The sequence below is a fragment of the Anopheles stephensi genome, unplaced genomic scaffold (assembly GCF_013141755.1).
Source record: "Anopheles stephensi strain Indian unplaced genomic scaffold, UCI_ANSTEP_V1.0 ucontig7, whole genome shotgun sequence".
Taxonomy (NCBI): Eukaryota; Metazoa; Arthropoda; class Insecta; order Diptera; family Culicidae; genus Anopheles; species Anopheles stephensi.
In genome coordinates, this window is record NW_023405438.1 from 4,199 (window position 1) to 27,123 (window position 22,925).

At 44.9% G+C, this 22,925-nt stretch overlaps 3 protein-coding genes across 4 annotated transcripts; 2 read left to right on the plus strand and 1 right to left on the minus strand.

Moving 5' to 3' along the window:
• Positions 1-1,320: 1,320 nt before the first annotated feature.
• LOC118517212 (low-density lipoprotein receptor-like) lies at positions 1,321-12,203 on the plus strand. Of its 2 annotated transcripts, XR_004908272.1 has the most exons (4): positions 1,321-1,479; positions 1,835-1,984; positions 6,983-7,634; positions 9,037-12,203. XR_004908272.1 is itself a non-coding variant. In XM_036063190.1 (3 exons), exons 1-3 carry the CDS (start codon positions 1,363-1,365, stop codon positions 9,079-9,081), a joined length of 312 nt encoding a protein of 103 aa, XP_035919083.1. In that variant the 5' UTR covers positions 1,321-1,362; the 3' UTR covers positions 9,082-10,476. The 2 variants fall into 2 exon arrangements, 1 of the variants encoding a protein (XP_035919083.1); XM_036063190.1 differs by lacking the exon at positions 6,983-7,634 and having other exon boundaries at positions 9,037-10,476.
• Positions 12,204-13,881: 1,678 nt separating this feature from the next.
• LOC118517217 (developmentally-regulated GTP-binding protein 2-like) lies at positions 13,882-15,564 on the plus strand. Its single transcript, XM_036063199.1, has 3 exons — positions 13,882-14,173; positions 14,248-15,113; positions 15,208-15,564. The coding sequence occupies exons 1-3, from the start codon at positions 14,110-14,112 to the stop codon at positions 15,367-15,369; spliced, it is 1,092 nt and encodes a 363-aa protein (XP_035919092.1). The 5' UTR covers positions 13,882-14,109; the 3' UTR covers positions 15,370-15,564.
• Positions 15,565-15,628: 64 nt separating this feature from the next.
• Positions 15,629-22,906, minus strand: LOC118517213. Its single transcript, XM_036063191.1, has 6 exons — positions 21,446-22,906; positions 18,791-20,197; positions 18,028-18,698; positions 17,799-17,967; positions 17,535-17,732; positions 15,629-17,454 (listed from the first exon to the last, which is right to left on the minus strand). Exons 1-6 carry the CDS (start codon positions 21,795-21,797, stop codon positions 16,835-16,837), a joined length of 3,417 nt encoding a protein of 1,138 aa, XP_035919084.1. The 5' UTR covers positions 21,798-22,906; the 3' UTR covers positions 15,629-16,834.
• Positions 22,907-22,925: the final 19 nt, after the last annotated feature.

A 22,925-nucleotide genomic window follows, 5' to 3' on the forward strand; every position in this document is an offset into this window, starting at 1 on the left:
CCACCTATTCTCCATTAACCACAAATGGTATCATAAAAGTTTCATTAAAATTAGTGTAAGAAATACAACTCTCTTTTCTCGTCCCACCGAACCAGAACTCATCGTACCGGAATTAATAAGACAATGATTAATGTGTACCATTGGGTAGTCCAGCCAGACAACCACCAGTCCACCATCAGCACTTCTCTCACTCCAACAAAAATGGGATGGGAAAAAGTTGGATTAAAATTAAAAAATATTTCTCTCCACTAATTGAACCTAATTATGATCTATATAGACGTCGGTAGGGCAAACGCAACGCATTTCCTTCCTACTGCTATTCCTGCTCCCGGCTAAAACAAAACCACCGTGTAGCCAATGTTGCTCTATAGCACGGTGCTCCGTCTTTAGTTATTAACATTTTATCCTAACCACCGGCACTATTACTTCCCTTGCGGTCTTAAAGGAGCTCTATGCCACCGCTATCGTCGAGTTTTGGTCTGCCCCGTATTTTTACACTCTGACCCGTGGCGCTAATGGTTTCCATTACTGTGTCGTTATTTATGCCACTTTTAATATGTTTCCTTTTGGATTGCCGCACGTCGCGCCGACAGGGATATAATGCAACCGTGCGCCCGGAACGCGAAACGACGGTGGCGAACAACACACCGGGTTTTTCTTCCGCTTCGTCCGTCCGTTCACCGAATGGGGGCAGATGTGTTCTTAGAAGACACTTAAGAATTCTCGCCAGGCGAAACCGTCCAATAATCATACCCCACACAACCATCTCACGACCATTACGCTGTTCCTCACGCAATTCATTACCACGTTCGCCGCGCTCCAAACGTGGCCAAATGCATTCCCACATTCTTTGCCAGCCTGTCGCTCGTTCGCCCTTTTTGTGTGCTGTTCCCGTGGTCCTTTCGTGGACGGGGTATAAGATTCCACCGACTTCACTAACTTCCTGGTGTTGGTTGCTTCCTGTTGTTGTCCTTCATGTGATACGCGTTCCGTAACCTGGGTCCTTTTGTAGTTATTATTATATCGTACCGAACCCGGACCTTGGTTAGCTTGACGCTCGCTAGCTGACGTCCCCTCAAAGCGAATGGGCGTTCCCAGCTGCCGGGGATGATGGGTAGTGCGGGTAGTGTTGTCTGTAATTGTTCTAACAACCGACCGTCCATCAGGACGCTTGTGGGTCCACGTTGGGTTTATCACACCATCGACCCTACCGATACCATTCCGTCCCAAACGCTGTGCACTCGCGCGGTTTTAATCAAGACATTTCTAACATTTTCCATTTTCTTTTCTCTTCTCTTGGACATTTCTTCCCACTGCTGCCCACCTGGCCCGCTAATAAATGGATATTTATAACCAGCGACGATGCGAAATGGCACCGACGGAACGCTCATCCATCCGGGCGTGGTCGAGGATGACTCCGGTAAGGTCGGCGTAATCGCTATATGCATCCTGTTTGCGTTGGCCTTCCTCGTCGGATCGGTAAGTGAATTTGGTTTCCCTAACAAAGCTTCAAGCGGCTAGTACCCATTACCGGACGTTTTATTCCTGAGTTTTTTTTTCTTTTTATATCTTTTGTAAAACTATTTTCTCAACTTTTTCTCGTTGATGGAAAATTTTCAATTTCAATGTAATGAGTTCAATTTTCTTAGTTATCTGTTTCGCATCCCCTCTTTTGCAACCGTTCGTTTAAAATTCCATTTAATTATTTTCTACCGGCCCCTCCGCAGCAATGCTTTCAAAAATCAAACCTTAGAAATTTTCTTTCAATAATCAGATAAGGCTACTGGATAACTATTTATTTTCTTACCCATTTTCTTCGTTCTGTTTTGGCTAGATTGTGCTCTGTTTATATCGCTACTACAATCACGCACGCTCGACCACGATGAACTTCGACAATCCGGTGTACCGAAAAACTACCGAGGACCAGTTCAGCCTGGAGAAGAACATGCAGAGCCGCATGTACCCGAGCACCGTTGGCGAAGAGGTAAGAGCGCTAGCCCGCGACTACACCGTCTGCATTAGATAAGGTGATCCGTTCGGCTACTGGCGGGAAAATGGTGGCGAAAGGTGAGCCGTGTCCCCGTCTGTGCAAATCACCTGCGATTTAATAAAACGGATATCCTCGATCGTCGGTGAGAGGGGGATCGAGAGAAAAAAAGGGACAACACAGCACAAGGCATTAGGTTAAACGTTAGCGCAAACTATCTCACCGGTGTCACGAGTAGCGAGTGGGTCGTAATTTTTGTAAAAGCAAAACACTTCGAGGGAATGGATCGGTGGAGTCCGGCGCTGTGGTCCGTGTGCTGTGTGCGCCGATGTAGAGCGAGAATGGAGAAGATGGAAATGGGAACACCTAACGAAGAAGGATTACAAATCGAGCAAATTAGTGTGGTGGTGGATAATGGAATAGGATAAATGGAAAGCGTTCCGACTGGCCAGAAGGAAGCCGTCCGGGACATTTATTATTGGGCAAAGGTACAGTGGACTGTTAGAAGTGGACAGCACAAGGCTAGACAATTCTAGTAATCTTGCTAGAAGGAACAAGTATTAAAGGTAGAAACGATTTATGAACAGGCTTGGATCGATCTCGATGTTTCGATCTCGTACCAAGCGCCACGATGACGATGAGTGTTAGTCGAGTCATGGTCCTTTAACGACGCCCCACACTCTTCGGAAGATGCTTAGTAACGGTTCAGATATTTATGTAAAGTATCATTCAAGATCGGTCATTCAACATTTTATCCACACATACACACAAAGAAAAAAGCGTTATCATAAATCATAACGTGTCTGCTGCGTGTCCTCACGGGTTCGGGGGTTAATCTTTTTTCCATTGGCTCAGAGATAAGTGAAGTGTTTGCTAAGGAACGGTTAATATGCTAGAAACGCCCCAAAAAAAAACTGCTCTAATTAAATCCTCCGGTTCGCCCGGTCACATTGTCTCGTCGGCGGCGAGTCTTCAGGGTGAGCTCGCATGTGCGGCTCATACGGCTCATAAACTCTTTCTGTAAAGTGAGCAGGAAAAGGGTGCAAAAACCCACTTTAAAATTTCATTTCATTCGTCCCCAAAAGAGTTGTTGTAGCTGGGATGGGCAAAACAAAAAAATGGCAGGGCATCTACTGCTGCTGGATCCAAGCATATGGGTGAATATGAGCAGATATTAACCTGATTAAATCCTTGGTGCTTGGTTCGGTCGTGCAGAACCACGTGGTACTAGGTCGTTGTGATGAGGAGGTACACAGAAGGACATAACTAAAACACTAACTAAAAGTTTTTTGTTTGCACAAAGCTTTTGCCTCGCTGCTGTATATTCATTTGCCACGTTTTTTTTGATCAACCGTCATACCTAGAGTAAACATTAGGGGCAGTCACGGGTTTTCGCCGGGCTTTTTCCTAACGTGTGGTGTGTCCCGCAAACCATACGGTCGGGCCATACCGGTACCCAACCCAACAACCCGCACACACACACACTCATTCATTCGATTTAGAGTCTAGAATCTGCTTTGTGTGAAAAGCGACACCGTAAGGAACCACTTGGGGGTGAATAAGTGTTTGGGGTCAGTGTCGTGTCGAAAGTGCCCACCCCCACCTTCCAGTATTCCAGCTTCCTGGGTTCACAGGGAAAAGTCCATCGAACAACAACAACAACAACAACAATAACATAGTTAAAAAAAGACCATCCGTATACGTTGTATGCGGTACAACGTTTCAGGCTATGGACTCCAAACTTTTATATCCCCAACTCTTACCGATTCTGCCCTCACTGTGTTTGAGTTTAAGTTGTGACAGTGTGTGGTGTTGTGGAGCATGGTATTAGTTCTTTTTTATTCCGTTCGTTCCTGTGCGTGTGTGTGTGTGTGTGTTCCGCATCCTAGATGCTGTCCTCGCCCTGCTGGACCGACATGAATTATTCACAGCCGTGGAGGCGCACAGATGGATAATAAAATAAGCTAACCGACGAGATATAAGTTTTAAGCAAACAGTCACTCCGAGCATTCTACGGACCAACTTTTTGGACGCTTTCATTTATTTTGGGTTTTGTTTTCGGAGGGTGTTGCTGTTTGGATTGTTTTTTTTTTTCTTGTTTTGCGAACATGATTAGAACTATGCTTCGCACTTCGGTCAATTAGGTGGGAAACTTTGCATTTGAAGCACAGTAGCTATCGTTAGGTGGCATCAAGTATAAATTGACACACTTCCCATTACGTCGTCCCACGATTCAGTCCGCTCCAAAGTACTATAACGTGAGCCATCTTTCTGTGAAAAAAGTTGCAGCGAAACGTGTGCAACAAAACAGGTAAATAATGAAGGAAGAAACACATGGAAAAAAGAAGGCGACCGGCAGGTGTTGGAGCCTGATTTGTGATTTGCAAAACAGAAAACCTCACCCTCACACTCTGTTGGAGTGTTTTCGTCTGGAAGCTTCAGTATCTCCTCGTAAATTTTTTTCTACAGTTTTCTTTTGTGTTTTTCCGCGGATCCGAATAGTGTCACCCGGAGGTAATGTTGAGTCTGGGCTAAAAATCTGTCCGTTGCACCTCCCGGCCAGTACATGTACAAATGTGGACAGGTCTCGCGATTCACGAAACGCTTTTCCACTTTCTATTTATATCCGGATGGCAAACAGCGGCGAAGGCACCAGGGACTTGACTTGCATGACTTGCTGGCAGCGAATTCGCATGTTGGCCTCGTCCAGAATTCTTCACGCCCTTCCACTCAAATCGGACCGGATACCGAATGCGGGAGGGGAGAAGAAAATTAGAAGCATGAAAACGGAAAGCTTGACTTCAGAATGCATTTGTGTGTGCTTCTTTATGTGCTGAAGGATTTCTGCACTGCTGTGAGTCCCGCTATTCGGACGTCTAAAGTGGCTTCTAATGCGCCTTTTGCCAGGATTCAGGCAGCAAGAGCAGCTGTGAGTGAGCTAAGCTGATTTTGCTGGCAAAAGACGCCCGGCCAGCCCCACGGGAATCTGGCTGGGCTGGCTGTGTTTTTGTGCATTGTACGGTTTTATTTCCTTATTCGCACAAAATGCACTCAAAACCGGAGAGGGATGGGGGGGGGGGGGGGGGGGTGGCAGGACTGTTTGTGATGGTGGGAGCTGGGCACTAAGAAAGGATTAAAAACTATCTACCCGTCCCGACATCCATTTTTCAGTGCTTTCTACGCTTATTTCTGATGCTGGAAAATAGAGGAAAAGAGAGAGAGAGAGCGAATGCTCATGGAATTGAGATGGAAAAAAGGGCGATTCCCTTCACACAACAGACCTTCGAACAGATACGATTCTGAGCAACAAAAGTCGAGCGTGATGTGAAAGCTCAGCCATTCTTTTTTTTTGGTGCAGCATCAGATTTAACTGTAGATTAGGCAGCGTGGGTTGAGGAACAAATTACAAACAAAAGTACACTGCTGGTAGATATTGGTATAAACACTGAGCCCTCTTTTTGGGACTAATCTGTGCAATAGTTTGCTTACAGGTCAAGCATAATTATTTGAACATTTCTAGGGCGATAAGTGTGATTCTGACCTTGGCGCTCCAGGAGCGGATCTTTACGTGGTGCTGAGGTGGCCGTCATGAAGAGCTTCGAAAGGACCCTAACTGTTTCAGAAACGGGCCTAAATCCTATAATAAACTCATCGGAATTCCATTCGTTCCTTTATAACTCCAAAAAACTAGCATGGAGGAACGCAAAAGTCATGCATGACATTGCATGGCATTTAAGGCAGGCTAATAACTTTCATTCGTGGAACTTAGCCTCGCTCCCCTAAACACCACAACAAAGTTCGCATGAGATTACAAGAAAAAGCTCAATTTTAAAATAGGACATGGTCGAATGTCAATGGCAGATTAAACTTTCTGATTGAAACCAGCACAATAGAGGTGTTACTTTAAGCACCAAATACCATTACCATGTGCAACAGGTACCGGTGCTCAGCTGCGAGAACTTACAGTTGATACATTTTACCGGGGAATCCGCTAAATGATACGTTTACACAATTTTCCGAGAATGTCCGGGGGTTGGAAAAGGATTTGTTTTAATATGACAATGCCCGGTGTTATGATGACTTCAAAATTGTTTTTTTTTTTAATGAATATGAATAGGTTGCAAATAGCATTTCCAGATCAAAAGGCTTAACTTTTAGCTGAAGACTTTATGGTTTGTGAACTTAAATGAAGATAAATTCGAATTATTGAAATTATCACCTCAAAAAGCAGTGTTTGTCAATCAGATTTTAATCCAGAAATTAAGCAAGGTTTTTGAACAACGTCCATAGTAAATAAGTTATTTTCAAAGTCCTTGCACTTATGTCCATCAGGGAAGAGCAAAAGACTAGAGGACGTGCTGCAGATTTCGTTTAAACTCATGAGAGATCCTGACTGCATCCAGAGCTGGATATTAATCTCGGTACATCTTAGCATCCAATTCATCCACCCAAAAAGAAATCAAGATGAGCAGAATTTTATATAAAATTGTTCATTTCAATCAGAAATTCATATTCCTTCGCCCGACGCAGATATAAAGGCATCCAACGAGCAGGAATTACTTAACATCAAAAGCAAAAAGGGACATGAAGGTGAACGCCGGTCAGCATCTTGAAGCATGCCCTAACCCCCTTTTCTTCGTGGTCTAAAATGCTAAAACGTGACGGACTCCCTGTACACTACTACATATTCCGGGTTTTGATTCAACAACATTTGCTCTCTTTCTTCTCTTTCTCCAAACTTCTTTCTTCCACACTCTTGCTCTCTCTCTCTCTCGCGCGCGCACTACTACGCTAATGTATGTAATCTCATGGTCGTTTACATCGTGATTGCCTTCCATATCCTTCCCCGAAATGATTTGCCAAAAACCAAAACCAAAAACTGATTCGATTAACGATCCTTTTGCCAAAAAAACCTTCCAACCCGAATTCGATTAACATTATCTAACCGTGTCCCCGTTGGGTTACAATACAACAAAAAATTCAAAAAAACCCTAGATAAATACATTTCACTACCGCACTTGAAGTGTTTGCCAAAGTAGCTTAGCTGAAAATTAAAGTTCTGTCGTAGGGTGGAGGTGGTGGTGGTGTTTTGTATTATGTGTGTGCGTGTGCGTCTGTGTCTGACACACGGAGTAGGGAGATAATGCAAAGATAAGCAACCGGCAGCCATACAAAGGGCCATCGGAAAAGCGTGTGAAAAGAGAGAGAGTGAAGGAAAATGCAACACACCTTCAAGCTTCAGAAGCTCTGCAAAAATCGTATCGTCAGCGCATCTCATCAGCGTGGCGGTGCATCCACCGGACGTGGTTTCGAACATCCCATCCATCCACCCTCCAAAGAGCGCACTACGTACTTGTACTAAAAACCGCAGCAAACGTGTCCTTCATCAACGCTTTTCACCGTCCACACACACACACACTCAAAAGCGCGCGCAATGAAGCACATTAGTTCTACACTCACACGCCACGAAGCGTCATAACTGTGCACCACCCATCATCAAATGGCCATCGTCACCGTGGGCCACTGAGGAAAACCCCAACCGACCGACAGACCAACGCAACTTTCGAATCATAAAATGTACAAACGAAAACAACGCGCGAGAATGCGAGATGGTTGTTTGAACGTTTACGACCCGCACACGCGGAAGGTAAGGCCGCCGGGGTACAATCGAAGCCTGGTTCTGTTCGTTGTCGTTCGTTGGAAAAACTGCAGTATAGCATTGTCTTGCTAGTTTTTCTTTTTATCGTCGGCATGTTTCGGTTCAGAAAATGCATGCACCGGTGTCGGTGTGTAGTACGTTTAGTTAGGTTGATGTATTTATTACTTTTTTTGTATTATTATATGTTTTGCATGTTACTTTTGCAAATGTATTTTTTTTTCTATGCCTCTCTCTCTCGGTTCCATTTACGGTGGACCATTTATAACGCTTCAGTTTTTAGGTTTAGATACGCGTACTAGTTCGGTTCCATGTTTTGTCCTCGAAAGTTAGTGTGTTTAACTTTCTCTTTCTGTCTCTGTAATTTCAAGCTCCAAGCCAGGGTTACCATATGGTAGATTTTGATACAAGATTTTCCGAATTCTGATTAATATTAGATGGAATAGAAGGAATTTCCCGAACCCTAGTATGGAAAATTTTGTACTGATGTATGGGTTTGTTGAAGCTATTTTTATTGATGAGCTATTATGTTACATCGACATAAAAGTTCGACCAATGCGTCAGAGTTAAATTAAAATCGGAGTCCAAGGAGACATCTTGGGACATCCCAGAAAAATAATTTCGAAGTATTCTATAAAACGTTATGCATTCTCTAGAAATTAGTAGTTGATGGACTGGACGCCAGCAGACGCTTTCTGCGGTTGAACTAACTGCAATAGGTCCTGCCTTGTGAAGACCGGCACCACAACTGTATCTACTATTGCACCACTTCAATCACTTCATTGGAGACATTTAAGTAACTGCTTGAAGTTATCTGTTTCGAGGAGTCTTGATGTATAGTCAAAATTTACTGGGTGATTCAAAATCATATAGTTACCAAGACGGGATGAATTTTTGTTCCTAAATTTTAAATGCTAATCTCGTCAGATTTTTCTTGGGAGTATTCTGTTTAAATTCTGTTAAATATTTAATAAAAGCAGGTCACGACAGCTTACAAAATTTGTAAAACCCTGCTAAAAGCCACGCGTCCTTCAAACGAACATTCTGAAGGTTAAAACGGTTAAAACCGAAACTGCATGCAACGGCCGTAAAAAAAAGCTCAGGCAACTGTATAAAAACTATAACTGTCGTCCTGCAACACATGGCGTACCAGTTAAACCACTTTCGGTTTGTTGTTTCCAAGTGTTCCATTCCGTTCCTAGGAGTTGTTCTTCTAGCTATTTACAGTTTATTTTTGAATGTTCCGCATGTATGTTAAGAATTGTATTTATTATTGATTATATTTTTGCTCTCCAATTTATTTAGATTATTTATTAAGCGTTCATTGCAAGGAATTGTTTTTAATAATGTATTAATCTCCCCTTTTTATCTTCTCCACCATTCCACTCCACAGGCACAGGAACCGCTCACCCGACCGGCCACCAACGATTATGTCTAATAGATACCAAAAAAAACAAAAGACTCGTTGGTCCACGTACCACACGCAAAGCAAGCCAACCAACACGCTCAAGAAGTGATTTTACAACAACATCAAAACCAATGGCGCTACATGGATGGGTCACTACAGCAGAATAGATATTACCGGTGCAGCAGCAGCATAATCATTACAGCAAAAGCAGTCGAACGCACCAGCCGGAAAACAACGCCCGTCTGGGTGGAAACGAGCTGGCGACATTTGTCATTCGAAGTCAAAGTGTCGTGCATGTGCAATATATTATTTAATAGGTAGTAGACAAAGTTCAGTGGATCATAATTCAAATTTGAGCAGATTCTTAACAGTTAAACTTAGATACAGGCACAACAAACTACAGACACTCACAGAGATAACTATAGAAGGTCAGGGAATGAACCACAGCCCGCCGGTAAATACTCATCGAGTATAGCAAAAAAAGCTTCATTTCATTTTCTTCTTTCCGGAAGATCCCCAGAGGATTCAGGTGGGATAACATCAGCAAAATTTAAACTTTCCCTGCAAACACATTTAGGTAGTCTTCAGATGAATCCCCCCCACATACATACAGATGTATGCAATACGCTTCAGTGATGGTGGAAAATGACTGCTATTAGTATGATTGTACGCGGGAAAATTTAAAAGGGAAAACAAGCCGTTACACTTTTCCTGTTTGTTTTTGTATAATACTCCATCGTGTGTGTGTGTATGTGTACATGATAACTAATTGTTTGCTGGAACTGAAAACCATCCAAAAGCTCATCCTAAACACAGCGCCTAAATTTATGCAAACCTGTTCTTTTTTAAACGATTGCATACTACACATCGGGGAAAAATGCGAATCGGTGAAATGATACGAATGAAAGGGATAGATGTAAATCATTTTTTCGAATTGCTTAATGTCCTAAATTTGTTTTGTAGCTTTAAGTAGTGGAAAGTGTCAACCCAGATCCAGTTGTGCTACTGTGGGATACACGGATAGGGCAGAGTTTATTAGGTAACCACTGTTAAGCTGCTTCGTTTATTGTAATTCAAAACAAAATTACGGTTAACGGCAGGTTTTTTGGCTTCTTCACTGTTGGTTTAGGGCAAATTAGAGAAGAAAAAAGACGTGTGACGATTGTTTAATGTTATGTTTCCCAAAATTACACACATACGGAAAAAATGGATAGGATTTAAGGGACTCCTAGTACTATGGTAGACTGAAAAGTGGGTAAACAGTGCGTCATGATGCACATGCAACATTGGCCATGCTGTGTCATCGAAAACCATCGGAAACGGAACAATTTTTGCGAACCGTGAATGGCAGGCGATATTCACGGCGGGAAAATTAAATATCTAATTGTAAATACACCAAGCCCAAGTTTCGTTATGTAGTTTAATTTTGTTTGTTTTTTCTCTCACTCATTTGAATCCTTTTCCCCCTTTTTAAATACTTTAGTTTGGATGACATCATTTTCTCCGCATTCATAGTCCTTTGTTTTCCTTTTGTTTCGTTCTTTCCACATTTTTCCTCACACTTCACACAACCAACCAATGTAGCACAATTTGCAGCGTAGATAGTGAAATTTTCCTTCCATAAAATTAAACCGAATCACATTGTAAAACTCCTATCGGGGTGATGATGTTCCTGTTTTGGTGGTGTTTGCAAATCGAGCCAAACCCCTGTTAGCGCCTCGTTGCGATAGAATTTAAACAAAACTGCGAGCAAACTGCGAGCAAACGCAGAAAAGAGTAGCAATCTGGCCGTTTGTCCCCAGTTTGTACTTGTTCCAGCCAATCTTTGTTGCGTCCTAATCCCATTCTAGCAATATGTAACGTTTATTAGCTTTTGCACACAACAAGTGTAACAAAATGTTTCCGCAACTACTACTTCTACTACCAACTAAGTTCTTCCTATGCAGATCGTTAGAAAATATTGAGACAAAGAGGAAAGTGCTAGTGGATGTGGAAAATTTGTAAGAAATCAATTAGCGAGCTAGGAGAGGAATTAGGATTATTAGGCGTTCGGTTTTTTGCTCAGATATTTCCCATTCTTAACCCAACGGCACCGAAGCGTGTGTCCGGGTTGCATAGACATTTGCTCAAACTGAAAACGTAGTGACATTTTTGGATGCGGTGGAAAGCAGATTGCACAGAAGGAGGGTTCCAATGTGGTGCATCTTACACTAGCATAAGCATAGCATAAAGTAAAGCAACAAAAAATTGCCCCAAACAACAGAGCAAAGAACGTTCGCCAAACAACAAGAGAGAGACTCTGCTCTGGTACTAAATAAGGCCAAATACTTTTTACACTTACAGAAGCTAACACCGACAGCTTACACAAATGGTGATTTAATTCGAATTCCTAGCGCAACGGTTAGCCAAAACACAAAACCAATAATCCATCCAACAAACCCCACAGTGGTGGCCTGGTAACACTACACTCTGTCTCCTATTATCGGCTTTTTGTGATTACATTGCAGTCCGTTCGGTGAGGTTCGTTATGGAGGGCGGCAGAGCAAAACCCAGTATGCGAGGTAGAGCGAAAAAGAAGTGTTATAGAAAATGAGAGATTTTTAATTACATAGAAGCAGAAAAAATGAACGAGAACCATCGTTTATAGTTAACTAATAACTAATTTATGCTAATTTTAGATCCCATTTTTCTAGACACCCTACCTACAAAAAAAAAAACTCAAGCGCAAGGGAACAAAATGGAGTGAAGCGAAAAGATGCAGCCAAAATTTGGGAGTTACTAACTTTACTGAAAACGCTCAAACATTAAGCAAACCGACAGCGTGAACCCTTGAGAACATTTAAAAATACCGAAGGCTACGCGAACTACTACTGCAAAACTACTGTACTGGTCAATGCATAAATGTAGTAAAAGTTTTTTCCACCTTCATTCACTCCAAATCAACCAAGTCAACGGAAGCGAACAAAAACCATACAAATTCAATATAACTAAATTTACACCCACTTCACAGATTTAATGTAATACGTAAGATATAAATAGAGGTGGTTTAAACAAACAACAAAACGATTAAACCATGATAACAAAAAGCAAGGCTCAACATTGGCAATTAAAGTAAAACAAAAGACGAACGAAAAGTAAAAACAAAAAAAAAACTAGATACAAAACAAACAAAAAAAACTGTAAATATAATACGTTTGCAAGAGCATGATAATGGCGGTACCACGGAACCACACTACAAAACCAGTTCAATCAAGAACACTTCAAAAATGTCCACCAAACCATCTAAGCGTAAGGGTTCAAACATCAGTCCACGTGTGACGGATGGAAGAACCTTGTGTCCTGGTAAATATTTCGATTTTATTTTTGAGGGGATGGAGCCTTTTGTTCGATGTAAAAATTAAATAAAACAAACAAACAAGTGACAAAAGTTGAATTGATGGTGGTAAACGCGATTGGGCGATGAATTCAGTGTATTCGATGTTTCGATGGAACTAACACAATCCTTTTCGAAATACGGAGTCAGCAAGGGGAGATTTTTTTTTGTCACTCACATACTTCAGCATATACACATTTCTTTAACTCAATCAGTAAGCAAAGGCCGTGAATGCTTGCAGCTGCTCAAAGCAGCATGGCACACGGTCATCAACGGGCAACACAGCATAGGGCAGAAAGACACAACGGTAGAGATAAGCAAGCGAGCAAGCGAGCAAACAAGCAAGGAAACAAAGTTAATTATCGGTTTTGTACATACAGATATACAGATTAATATAGCAAAAACAAAGAAGGAAAAAGGATTTAATCTTAGTTATATATACATCTTAACGCTTAAGGGTTCGACGGTCGTTCAAGAAGGTGCAAAAGGCGGGATGGATGGTGGAAAGTTTGTGCTTGGGAAAAGTTTTGGCAAGCGAAACTGCAAGCTCAAAATGATGTGGTAAAGAGATTGAAACTATGTACTATAATAAATAAAATAAAAAACAAAGACAAACAAACAAACCGGAAGATTTGTGGTAGTTTGTCTGGTTTGGTATTCATTAGTTCTGAGATTCTCCTACGTAGAAGCTGCTTACCAAAATGGATCAAACCGATGACACAAAACATCGAACTGGAGGAAACTGGCTGATGGCCTGAGGAAACTGCTCTGATTTAGATTACCCAGGCTCGGTGGTTTTGTCATGTCATGAGAATGGCACCGGACGAACCAGGTCATAGAATCTTTTCAGACTGTCCACATTGATAAAGACGGTGCGGATGAATTGAGATAAAGTGATGACGTCAATAGGCAACACTGCAGATCGGATGCGGAGCCTGATAGGTAAGCAAGTAACTAAATATACCAAATTTGAAGCTAATATTAATCAAGAGAACGTTTGCCAGATCTGCTGTATGATAAATCTTAAGAAGAGCTGTTCTTTCACCTTTTTCTAGATTAACCGTGTTCTAAAGATCGAATTATTCAAGTACAAAATGCAAATGAATAGCCTTTTCTCTTATTAAAAAAGTATTCAATTCACTACATAACAATAATATCCTGTACTGAGTTGGGATGCAATGACTAATTACGAGATATTTTCGTTGTATTACATTTTGGAGGAAATGAGGTTGTTTAGGAATGCATTTTATTTCGTTTTAAGTCTTAATATTTTTTAAATCTTTAAATTTATTGCATACCGGTCATCACATTTATGCAAATAACAGGCTCCTTTGTACAGCACTGTAAATTTCAAAATCCCAAAGCTTTACCGTAACTGTCAAGTCGAAAATTCAACATGGCGCTCGGATGAATGACACTTTAATACGCAACTCGCACATGGGCCAACCGTGTCTAGCGTTTGTTTTGACTGACGTTTCGTGAGCTGCGGCAGGTTCCTTCACCACGCAAAACCACGCAGGAACCTAAATAATTTGTCCCGTTTATCAAACCATTTCCTTGCTGAAATTTAGGCCTATTTGCAATAAGTGCCGTAGAAACTTACAGCCTAACGCTGCCTGCTTTGCGATAGCATCTGTGGTTCGATAGAAAACCCGTCCGGTCCCGGCAGCATCGTCGTCCTCACCATGGGTATCTTGGAAAAAATCTCGGACATCGAGAAGGAGATTGCGAAAACACAGAAAAATAAAGGTAAGCAACGCCTGTTTACGTACGCTATTGGGTAAAACCGTAACCCCTATCCTCCGTTGTTTCTGTTACGCCAGCAACCGAGTACCATCTGGGTTTGCTGAAGGCGAAACTAGCCAAGTACCGGTCACAGCTGCTGGAACCGTCGAAGAAGGGCGAAAAGGGTGATGGGTTCGATGTACTGAAGTCGGGCGACGCTCGCATTGCCCTGATCGGGTTCCCATCGGTCGGTAAATCTACGCTACTGTCGACGCTGACCAAAACGGAGAGCGAGGCAGCGAACTACGAATTCACCACGCTCACCTGCATCCCGGGTGTGATCGAGTACAAGGGGGCCAACATACAGCTGCTCGATTTGCCCGGTATTATTGAAGGTGCTGCGCAGGGCAAGGGTCGTGGTCGGCAGGTTATTGCCGTGGCGCGCACGGCCGATCTGGTGCTGATGATGCTGGACGCTACGAAACCGAACGTGCACCGCGATCTGCTTGAGTACGAGCTGGAGTCAGTCGGGTTGCGGTTGAACAAACGAAAGCCGAACATCTACTTCAAGATTAAGAAGGGTGGCGGCGTAAGCTTTAACGCGACGTGCCCACTGACGCGCTGCAACGAAAAGATGGTGCAAACGATACTGCACTCGTTCAAGATCTTTAACGCGGAAGTGCTGTTCCGAGAGGATTGTACCGAGGACGAGTTCATCGACGTGGTGTCCGGGAATCGGATCTATTTGCCGTGCATCTACGTGTACAACAAGATCGATCAGATCTCGATCGAAGAGGTGGACCGGCTTGCCCGGCAACCGTACTCGGTCGTGGTCAGCTGTAACATGCATCTCAATCTGGACTATCTGCTGGAGGTGCTGTGGGAACATTTACAGCTGATCCGGGTGTACACCAAAAAGCCGGGTGCACCGCCAGACTTTGACGACGGTCTAATTCTACGAAGGGTAAGTACATTTCAACGGTTGTTTTAACCGAAGCGGCCCAGAAGGTGGGTTTCCAAAGCGATGAATTAATAATTTGTGGTTTTTTTAATTGCAGGGTGTTACGGTGGAACACGTGTGTCACGCAATTCATCGTACGCTTGCGGCCCAGTTCAAGTATGCGCTCGTTTGGGGCACCTCGACGAAATATTCTCCCCAACGGGTGGGTATTTCGCACATCATGAACGATGAGGACGTTATTCAGGTCGTTAAAAAGTAACCCTCTTCCACAAGCAACACTTTCTGCGTCCTCCTGGTATAGAGTTGTCCCCATGATAGGGAGGTTTCTTCTTTGCAAGATAAAATAAGGCCAGACCCCCGTAAAGAATGAACTGAAACCGATTCTTTTCCGTGGTTTGCCGATTTTCTTTTTGGTTACTCGTTTAAATAAACACAAACAATAACGTAAAATTAATTTTAAATAGTACTTACCTACAATTAGAAGCGGTCCTTGCTTGGCCAATATTTTGAGCAGTCCATTCTCTTTTCCATTCCACACTATATTTACATATCTTCAAGTTCTCTACATGCCCCTGCAATCGGTAATCACTTGTTTTCTCGTTACATAGTTTAGTAGCTTCCATTTGCTCGATACCATTCTTGTAAATATTCCGTTTTTCAAACCTCCACTTCCATACTGATGCTTCTGGCTGATCTTATCTAATCTGATAATACTTTTGATCGATATTGTATGATATCAGTATGCATAAGTATGCGCTGGCCACTAATCACCAAACAGTAGCTTCATCGGAGTGGCCCTCTTACCGTTGGCTTCCCTCAATCTGTTGCTATTCTAAATGTACATTAATATAATTTTCTTCTCTGATTTATCAACACTTCACTTTGCGTAAGGGGATTGTCCTATCTGCGGTTCACTCAAGTAGTAGTAGTTAATGGTGATGATGGTTGGTAGTTCGGTTCAAACACCATGCAAAAACCCCTTTTTGCCTAGCCTACTTTACACTAGTGATGTGCAAACTGAGTCAGCAATGAATGAGATGATTTGAATCATCACTTCAGAGAAATTTCAACTCATTTATGATTGAACTCTCCGTGCCGTCCAACCACTCACTTAATGCTTTTTAACTCATTCACTTCGTATTAACTCACTCACTTCGTTTTACTCACTCGTGAGTTAAATATCGCTTCGATAGATAAGAGTTTACAACACAGTGAGCGAGTGATTAATCGGCACGGAGCGTTAAATCATTCCTCGAGATTTAACTCTTACAGAGTGAGTTTAAGATTTGACTCACTATTCTAACTCATTCGCTCTGATTTAATTCGCGTTACTGAGTAGTTATTCCCATCACTACTTTACACCGAGGAAAGGATGATAAAATAGTATGTTTGAAGCTTTCCAATGTGTGCTCAAATCCTGCTTACTGTCCGTCCGTTCATCTACGCCCAGCACACTATACCTCAATTCACCTCTTTTTTGTACGACGGTTTTGAATTTGTCAGTTGTGTCACCAATGAACAGCATTAAAAAAAAAACTGTGTCCCAGCCCACAATTTTGCGCAACAGATTATTACAAACTGGTAAAGTAAAAAAATGGCACAATAATACTTCCAACAAGAAGAATACAGCAGGAACAGCCTTCCATTTGTTGAGAAGAGAAAGATAGAGAGAGAGAGTCACAGAGAGTCATTTAAAAAATCTGTTCTTTCTCCCCGGCACAGTTTCAGTAGCGACCGTGCCCATCATTGCCCATGTACTGGGTCCACCGTTGCTGCTCGTAGCTGTGCAGCTTGGAGCAAACTTCACGTGCCGGGTTCAAATCGGCACTGCAGCCACATCCGATCTCCACCCGCGTGACGATGATTTGTGTCTCGAACCGAGGGTACTGTGGTGTGAGGAAGTTGGGCAACCGTGCCTTCAAACACTGGGCAAAGAACTTTTTCTCCAGCTGAACCATATCCTCGTTACGGTACGTCCGGTAGGCTTGCATCTTTTCCTGTATGCAGCTGAGGTCGGAATCGAGAAACAGTGGTGGATACTGTTCCGATTCGCGGATGTTCATCACAAATACGTAGTCGATCGTTGACGGGGTAAGGGTGGCTGGTGTGGTGGAAGTGGTCGGTGTGGTAGTACCGCCGCCCGTGCTGGTGACCGATTTCAGCAATACACCGGTCGAAGCGATCGAGGGAAGAATGTTTTCGTTTGGAAGTACCAAGGGCTGCTTCTGCAGCAATGCCGGGATGGTGGTTGATGGAGTTGCGCTTGTCGTCGTTTTGACCGGGACAGTAGTTCCTGCCTGACGTCGGGCCTTATTATTATACTCATAGTTCATAGCGTTGACATCTAAAAAAGCGTAACACAAAAACCGGAGGCCAACTTTACGGTTACTCTCTTCTTCTATCAAACCTATCACCAATCCTTACCGTTCATAGCTTCCTTAGCCTCCTTTTCCATCTCCAAATCCCATAGTGTCTCCTTAGAACCCTTGGTGCCCAGGTCGGCGTTCTTCAAATCGTCCATTATCTCATCGTTGAGCAACACTTTCTTCACGATCTGCGAGTTCGGATTGGACTCGTTGAACACCTGCTCCTCCAGTGAACGATCGTGAAGTTCTATGTCGTCTGGAGGACAACAACAACCAAGCAGGTGAGTTTGTCTTCAAGTACACGATTTTGATATACACTTACCGAAAACGCCAAACTTGCTGCGAACGTCTCGTCCGTTGGAGCGATAGCGCGGACGCTTGTACGGTACGGGAATTGGTCGTCCGTCCTCCTCAAGCGGTGACGTTCCATAGTCATAGTCCAAACCACCGACCGGACCCTGTGGGATTTGATTCGTCAAGTAAGGATTGCGCTGGAAGTGTTTGGAATTAATCGCCATGTTAATGTTGCCCACAATTATCTGATTACTCACGCCATCCTGCTCCATTTGATCGTAGGGAAGATAGATGTACGGCTTTCGTTCATCACCACCTCTACCCTCGTCACCCATCGCACCTAGCGGACCGGCAAGATCCCCGACCGCTTCCTGGTCGTTCGCATTGTAGATGTACTTTTTGTACACATTGTTCAGCGCCATCTTCTCCTGCCGCTTCGCTTCTTCCTCCGCAAGGGTGTCGATCGATTGTGCCGCTGCTGCGGATTGCTGCTGCCCGCGGAAGGGATCCTTGCGCCGGTTGCCGAGAACCGCCGCCTGACCCGGACTATCCACTACAACTCCCACCGGGACCGGGTTGGGCTGTTGCGATGGCGATAACTTTTTATCCATACGGACGTCGGCCTGGTTCGTTGCCTGTTGTCCTACGGCTGCCGCCTCGACGGAAGTTTTGCGCATCGTTGCACTGCTCTGACCATCGTTGCGTCCCTTTAGCTTCATCTTCGGATGTTTCATCGGTGCCACATAGTTCGGTTGCGCTTGCTCCGATGTGCCCGTTTCGTTTAGCCGGATTGTTAAGTCATCGGACGAAAATATGACCGCACCCGGTGGCTCCACGTGACGCGTTATGGCGTACAGCTTAAGCACTGACGATTGGTTGTAACGCAACGCGCACGTGTCCGCACGTGATTGTTGGATAACGTCGCTTTCTGCAAGCAGTTGCATCAGGAAAAACAAGAGGAGTTTAAGTAAGTTTTTCTCTCGCTCGTCAGCCGGTTTTTTTCCTACCAATCGTACTTACCGGGTATGAACTGATACTCCTCCGTTGTGTCTGTCGTACGATTCCGGCACTGTGTTTGCCAATGTAGAAACAGATCACCTCCGCCGGTTTGGGAGATAGTTATGCCTCCGAGCAACCCGTTAGGACCACCAGAATCTTTGATCGAACTGTCCAAAAATGGTTTCCCATTCGTGCCGTTGATGATCATCGTTTGCGAGTAGTAGTAAATCGGAAATCCTGGCCCCGTATTGTACTTCACCATAAAGTCCGTCACATTGTCATGGTCGAAGTGTCCGGGGACGATCGAGCTAACGCTCTCCGAGTCGGCGATCGTGTAGGACCACAGCTGCGTACGATTCACCCCATCGAACGCGTACACGGTCGAGTTGAACGAGCTGACCACAATGTCCTCCGTACCGTCTCCGTTCAGGTCGGACAGTACGGCCGGTACCATAAATCCGGACGACTCTAGCCGTACGATCGGCTCGAATGCACTTTCGCCCGGGTACTTCATGAGGTTCTCCTGCTTCAGTACGTAAACGCCACCGGGCGAATTCTGCCCACCGGTGACCACCAGAAACACATCCGAACCATCCGCCCTCGGTAACTCCTGGATCGGTACAAACATTTCCTCCCGGTACGGGGTGGGAATGCTGCGTAAGATGGTTCCGGTAGCGCCGGAAATTAGCTTGATGTGTCCACCGTGCGCTCGTTGCGTTTCTTCCACGTGTACCGCGATAAGGTCCGATATACCGTCCCCGTTCAAGTCCCGCACCACATTGATCGTGTACAGATCGATGTTTATTTCTGCGTAGCTTTCCAAGTCCGAATAATCCTTCAGCTCCCACAGTATGCGGCCGTTGTGTCCATCCAGCGCCAATATAAGTCCGCCCCGCCCGGCTGCCACACAGTCATTCCCACCGTCCGAGTTGATGTCGATGTTACACTTTAGCGAGAAGATCGTAAACGATGTCCACCGTTGCCACAGTGTTTCACCATCGATTCCGTTCAACGCCAACAGGCCACCACCGCACAGATCGGTGATGCCCGTCTTGCGCGACGTACACTGGGGGATGTAATCTCGCACTCCTTCGTCGACCATCTCGTCGATCCCATACCCAACAATGATGTCATCCACACCGTCCCCATTCACGTCCAGCTTCCGCAGAGGACTCTCAGTGTTTACGCGAGCAATCACACGTGTCCACACGTTTTGAACCGTTATCTGGGTGCAGGGGACCACCTCAAGCGTGCCGTTGCGTCCGTCAGGACCTCCGTACGTTGTACCATCGGCGGTGTACATTAAACTGCTGAACTTGTCCCGTATGACGGCGCTGCTAAAGGCGGACTCCTTGTGAAACCATATCTTGATCTTTTGCAGTGGCTGTGGGAAAGCCGTCAGCAGCAGTGCAGCCAACACTATAAGACCTGCGAAGAATACGTTAAGGTGGTGTTAAACTTCATCGTTTGCATACGAAATTAAAAACTTTTCAAGCGATGACGCTCCCTCCAGGTACTTCCGCTATGCATCGTCAACTGCATTATTAGATTCAACGAACTACGTTCGACGAATTTTTCGCACAACCACCTTCTACTTTCGACGAAGGAGTTCCAGCTCTTTGTGACATTAATTGATTTAGACTTTACAACCGAGCCTCTCTCTCTATTTTGAGAGTGCTTCGACTAAAGTGCCCAAACCGTGAAGCAATGGAGGCAGCATCAGTCGAGGTTGGGCTAATTCTGAGCAACCTAGCGGCAACATCTTTCTGATACAGTTTGTCGTTTTTGATCAACCATGAACCATTACTTAGTATTTGATGATAACGAAAAGGGTTCTTCATTTCACCCCTCACTCAGATATATTGACGTCATATTTGTTTTTCACCTCAATGTCTCGGCCGGATCCCCGTACCATGTACAAGCATCAGAAGAAAAAGGGATGTGATGTTTCCTATCTTCACTCCTAACGTCCCACTACAGTGGACCTCCATACTAGATATGTTGGGCAGTCCTTAATTAGGAGTCTACCATCCATCATCCAATCAGTCTGCGGTCAAATCGGAGTAGCAGTTCATTGCCAAGATAAGCTTATTTTTAATAAGCCCATTTTTAATGCATACGTTAGTAGGGCATTGCAAAGCATTACCACGTATCAGTAGCAAAAGCTTGAGCCGCTGTGAACCACGTGTGAAACATATATACTCGCTACTTAAATAATTAAGGTAAAGTAAACTAAATGAAAAAAGAAACCTTCTTGTACTGTTCAACTGCGTCTGGCATAACGTACAAGACGGCCAAATTATTGCTTCGCCAGCCACCGACCACCCGATACTTGCCATTTCTTTATCAATTCATCCAAAAAATTCGCAAACCGACCACAAGCCAGCACAGAAAGGTCATCATCGTCCGCCTCGTGCGCTCGGCGGGTGTCTATAATTCATAAACTCATTAAAACTAACAACCGGTGTGTGGAATATGGTGGCACATCGACTGCGCCAAAGAGCAGGCACGCACGATGGACACCTTTACTTTCGCACGCGAGGTTCACCGCTGCGGTTTATCCCTTCAAGTTTCGCTTCCATTTTTTTTTTTACTTTTTTGATCCTACGCCATACTCTTTTGCGTCGTAAGTTGTCGCCGCATATCGCCACTGGCCAGTGGCTGCTACCAACTTACCGATAAGCACGGTCACCGCAGCCAGCCCGTAGCAGAACGGTTCGCAACACTTCCAGCACTTCCGGCGGCGATACTTCTTCAGGATGGGGCTCGACGACCGCACGCCGCCAACCCCATTGCCACCCGCGCTCCCATTGCCACTTGTTGCTTTGCCGTACTTGCGGCGCGGTGCCATCAGGGGCCGTTTCGCACCCCGGTCCTCGTACGTGCGACAGGTGCGCCCGTCCCGTATGAACACCTCGTCCTCCACGTCATCGCTCAGGTCCTCGTCCATGCTGAGGCTGACGCTGTCGCGCACCACCAGCTGTTCCGACGGTTGGTAGGGTTTCATCTTCTTCCGTATCAGCTCCATGGTGGCCGCCTGCACCACTCGCCCCCCGGTCCGTCCCGCTGCGAGGGTTTTCAGCAAACGGTGCACCACCGTGAACCGACGTGCTGGGAATGTCCTTTACCGAAACGACGATTGCAACTGCGGTCGACGCACCACACACACACACACACACACACACACACACGGGAGAGCGCGAGCGAGACGTAGCGTTGTGTGCGCTCGGGACTGAATTTTCCGCTCCAGTTCGAGCAAACAATGAAAAAGAAAATACAGCCACCCCCCGGCCCGGAACGGGGTAATCTGTTGCCTATTGTTGTGACCTTTTGTTGCCACAATGCCACCCGATGCCAGGATGTTATGCTCGGGCCGCTGGAAGAACGCCGTCCTTAAGCCACACAACTATCGCGATACCACTGTTGCCGCACCGATGGCACCGTTTTTCGCCAACCATATGTGACGGAATGTGCGTATGGATGGGTTTGTTCTTTAGCTTTGCACTCCAAAAAACTCACTCACTTCCCAAACGAAGCGTTATCCACACACCGTTACGAAATGCGCCACAAACTTTTGTACTTCGTCCGTGTACTCTAAGGCGTTGCGTTCTTCGTAGCACATGAATGAAATATGTGCAGCAACCAAGTTTTATTCCAAAGGTTTTTCTCGAGCAAGCTCGCACGGGAAAAATCGGTCCGCGCCAGTGCACTGTCCACGACCGATTGCTCCCCGTTGGAGGAAAATCACCACGAAAGCTTCACGTCACGACGTTTTTCCACACGGCCGTTTTGGGTTGGGGTGAGTAGAAAAAAACGGGAAAACATCGTGGTGAAAAAGAGCGCTCTGTTGATATTGATATACACGCACACCTTTCGGTTGGCCACGCGCGCTTCTCCGCGTAAACAGCGAAGCGTTCCCGTTTTCGTGCGGGTTTTCCGCTGGAAAAGCGGGGGAGCACGATTGTTTCCGGGCAGATGACACATTCTGCCTCTTCTCCGGCGAGCAGGCGCGCACTGCGCATGTGACCACCCGAAACACCCACCATTCCGATGGAGGGTAAAAAGCGCATCTACCATAGCATCATCCTTCGAGTGGCCGGTATTTGTGGATGGTGTTGGCAACGGGAGGGGTTTTTTTTTCAACCGCCGTAACCGC

What these genes read in the sequence shown, in the direction of transcription:
- LOC118517212 (XM_036063190.1), top strand. Translation starts at nt 1,363, where the DNA reads ATGCGAAATGGCACCGACGGAACGCTCATCCATCCGGGCGTGGTCGAG. An exon ending in TGGCCTTCCTCGTCGGATCG is followed by an intron (nt 1,480 to 1,834) that starts GTAAGTGAATTT and finishes TGTTTTGGCTAG; the next exon opens with ATTGTGCTCTGTTTATATCG. An exon ending in CGAGCACCGTTGGCGAAGAG is followed by an intron (nt 1,985 to 9,036) that starts GTAAGAGCGCTA and finishes TCCACTCCACAG; the next exon opens with GCACAGGAACCGCTCACCCG.
- LOC118517217 (XM_036063199.1), top strand. Translation starts at nt 14,110, where the DNA reads ATGGGTATCTTGGAAAAAATCTCGGACATCGAGAAGGAGATTGCGAAA. An exon ending in GAAAACACAGAAAAATAAAG is followed by an intron (nt 14,174 to 14,247) that starts GTAAGCAACGCC and finishes CTGTTACGCCAG; the next exon opens with CAACCGAGTACCATCTGGGT. An exon ending in ACGGTCTAATTCTACGAAGG is followed by an intron (nt 15,114 to 15,207) that starts GTAAGTACATTT and finishes TTTTAATTGCAG; the next exon opens with GGTGTTACGGTGGAACACGT.
- LOC118517213 (XM_036063191.1), bottom strand. Translation starts at nt 21,797, where the DNA reads ATGGAGCTGATACGGAAGAAGATGAAACCCTACCAACCGTCGGAACAG. An exon ending in TGCGGTGACCGTGCTTATCG is followed by an intron (nt 20,198 to 21,445) that starts GTAAGTTGGTAG and finishes TATTCTTCGCAG; the next exon opens with GTCTTATAGTGTTGGCTGCA. An exon ending in ATCAAATGGAGCAGGATGGC is followed by an intron (nt 17,968 to 18,027) that starts GTGAGTAATCAG and finishes AAACACTTCCAG; the next exon opens with CGCAATCCTTACTTGACGAA.